General features: G+C 49.6%; 1 protein-coding gene across 1 annotated transcript in view; it reads right to left on the bottom strand.

Annotated features, from left to right (window-relative positions):
- Positions 1 to 1,658, bottom strand: part of itpr3 (inositol 1,4,5-trisphosphate receptor, type 3) — a 71,313-nt gene that overhangs the window by 17,383 nt on the left and 52,272 nt on the right. The window contains exons 35-39 of the mRNA XM_017305661.1: positions 1,507 to 1,627; positions 1,061 to 1,224; positions 823 to 971; positions 646 to 754; positions 412 to 505 (exon numbers count right to left, since the gene is read on the bottom strand). Of these exons, the coding sequence (XP_017161150.1) occupies positions 412 to 505; positions 646 to 754; positions 823 to 971; positions 1,061 to 1,224; positions 1,507 to 1,627 (637 nt within the window). The remainder of the gene's footprint in view (positions 1 to 411; positions 506 to 645; positions 755 to 822; positions 972 to 1,060; positions 1,225 to 1,506; positions 1,628 to 1,658) is intronic.

The raw sequence follows: 1,658 nt of genomic DNA, 5'->3' as shown, positions 1-1,658 counted from the left end.
CCAGACGTTCCCAGCAGACCCTCACTACACGTTTGGGCCTGAAAGGTCTGACCGGATTCCTAAGTTTTTTATTTATTTTACCTAAATGATTTTTTTAGAAACATATTTGTTACTGAATCTTAAAGTCCTGAGAATGTGGAGAAATGAAAGGTCGACTTTAAGGTCATTGTGTTCATATTTTATATCAAATCAGAATAAAAAAATCTCTTGAATCAAAAAAAATCTGAAAATAAACATCTTAATATTAGAAAATATGAAAGTTAAGAAAACAAAAGTCTGTGAATAATGAAATCAAACTAGCATTTTTTGTGAATTAAAACTGTAGTCTAATTTGTCCTAGCTGAGGGCTGTTAAGAGGCTTTTATTGTGACGGAGCAGCAGGAAGTGTTAGCATCCAGCTAGCAGCCGTACCTGCGGCTCCCAGCTCAGCCAGGTCGTTCTTCTGGTTGCTCTTCCTGTAGGACAGCAGGTAGTTCTGCAGCAGAACTTTRCGCAGCAGAATTCCCTGAATCAAACCGGGTCAGAAAGAAACACAGAAAGGATTTAGTGTCGTTTTTAACCAGTGGATATTAATCTGTTTAAACATATTTTTGCTCAGAAGAAGCATCAGAATCACAGAGACTGAGGCTCAGGTTGACCTCTGACCTTTTCATCAAAGTCCAGGGTCCTGATGAGCATCTCCTGCAGCGTCCTCAGCACTTTGATGCACAGCTTCTCCTCTGAGGACATGAGCGCCTTGGTGTGCTGGATCAGCCTGCAGAGCAGACACTGCAGTGAACACCGTTTCCCAGCATGCCTCTGGCTCAGACCCGGCCGACCTACTTGGAGATGAAGCCGCCGGATTCGCAGCGCTGCCGCGCGTCGCTTCCCTCCAGGAACAGCAGCTCGGGCTGGTGCAGGACGTCCACCAGCACCGACAGCTCGGCGTTGACCAGCGGCTTCAGCCGCTCCTCCAGGGTGTTGATGATGTCCTGGGGACGAGACGGGGGACGTCAGAGAGGACATCTGCAGCCGGGAAGCGGCCGCAGTGTCCACCGCGACGGCGGCGGCGGCGGCGTACCTGCAGCTTCTCGATGATGTGCTTGTAGTCGAAGGGGACGGGTCTGGCGCTGCGGGTCGGCGTCTTGTAGGCGGAGCGGTTCAGGGTGCCGACGGCCGAGCTGGACAGCACGTTGTTGATCAGCGCCTCCAGCTCCAGAGGGAGAGAGATGGAGCGGTTCTTGGCTGAAGACGCCCAGAAGAAAACAGAAAACTGTTTTTAGGCCTTAAAGACATTTAGTCAACATTAAAATCTGATTGTTTTTTATCCTTTTGAGGAGAAAAAATGCAGGATTGTGTCGATTTTCCATGAAGTTTGTGAAAAACTGGATGGACTCAAAGAAGGATTTAAAAATATGATAAGTTCAATTTAAGCAGGAGAAATTCCCTCAGAACGAACTCAGGAACTCAGGAATCTGGTCCTCTGGTGTAGAGGTGAGGTCTGAGGTGGGCGGGGCTTAGCGCTACCTGTCAGCGACAGCGTCTTGATGCAGGCCTCCACCTGTCCGCGGTGCAGCGGCAGCAGCCAGGGACAGTCCAGCAGCCGGAGGGACGACTGCAGCAGCTGGACCACGATGGTGTGGTGAGTCTGAGGGAGAGAAGAAGAAACAGCTGAACCG

Source organism: Poecilia reticulata, linkage group LG7 (assembly GCF_000633615.1).
Source record: "Poecilia reticulata strain Guanapo linkage group LG7, Guppy_female_1.0+MT, whole genome shotgun sequence".
NCBI classification, from domain to species: domain Eukaryota; kingdom Metazoa; phylum Chordata; class Actinopteri; order Cyprinodontiformes; family Poeciliidae; genus Poecilia; species Poecilia reticulata.
This window is presented reverse-complemented; position numbering and strand designations above follow the sequence as displayed.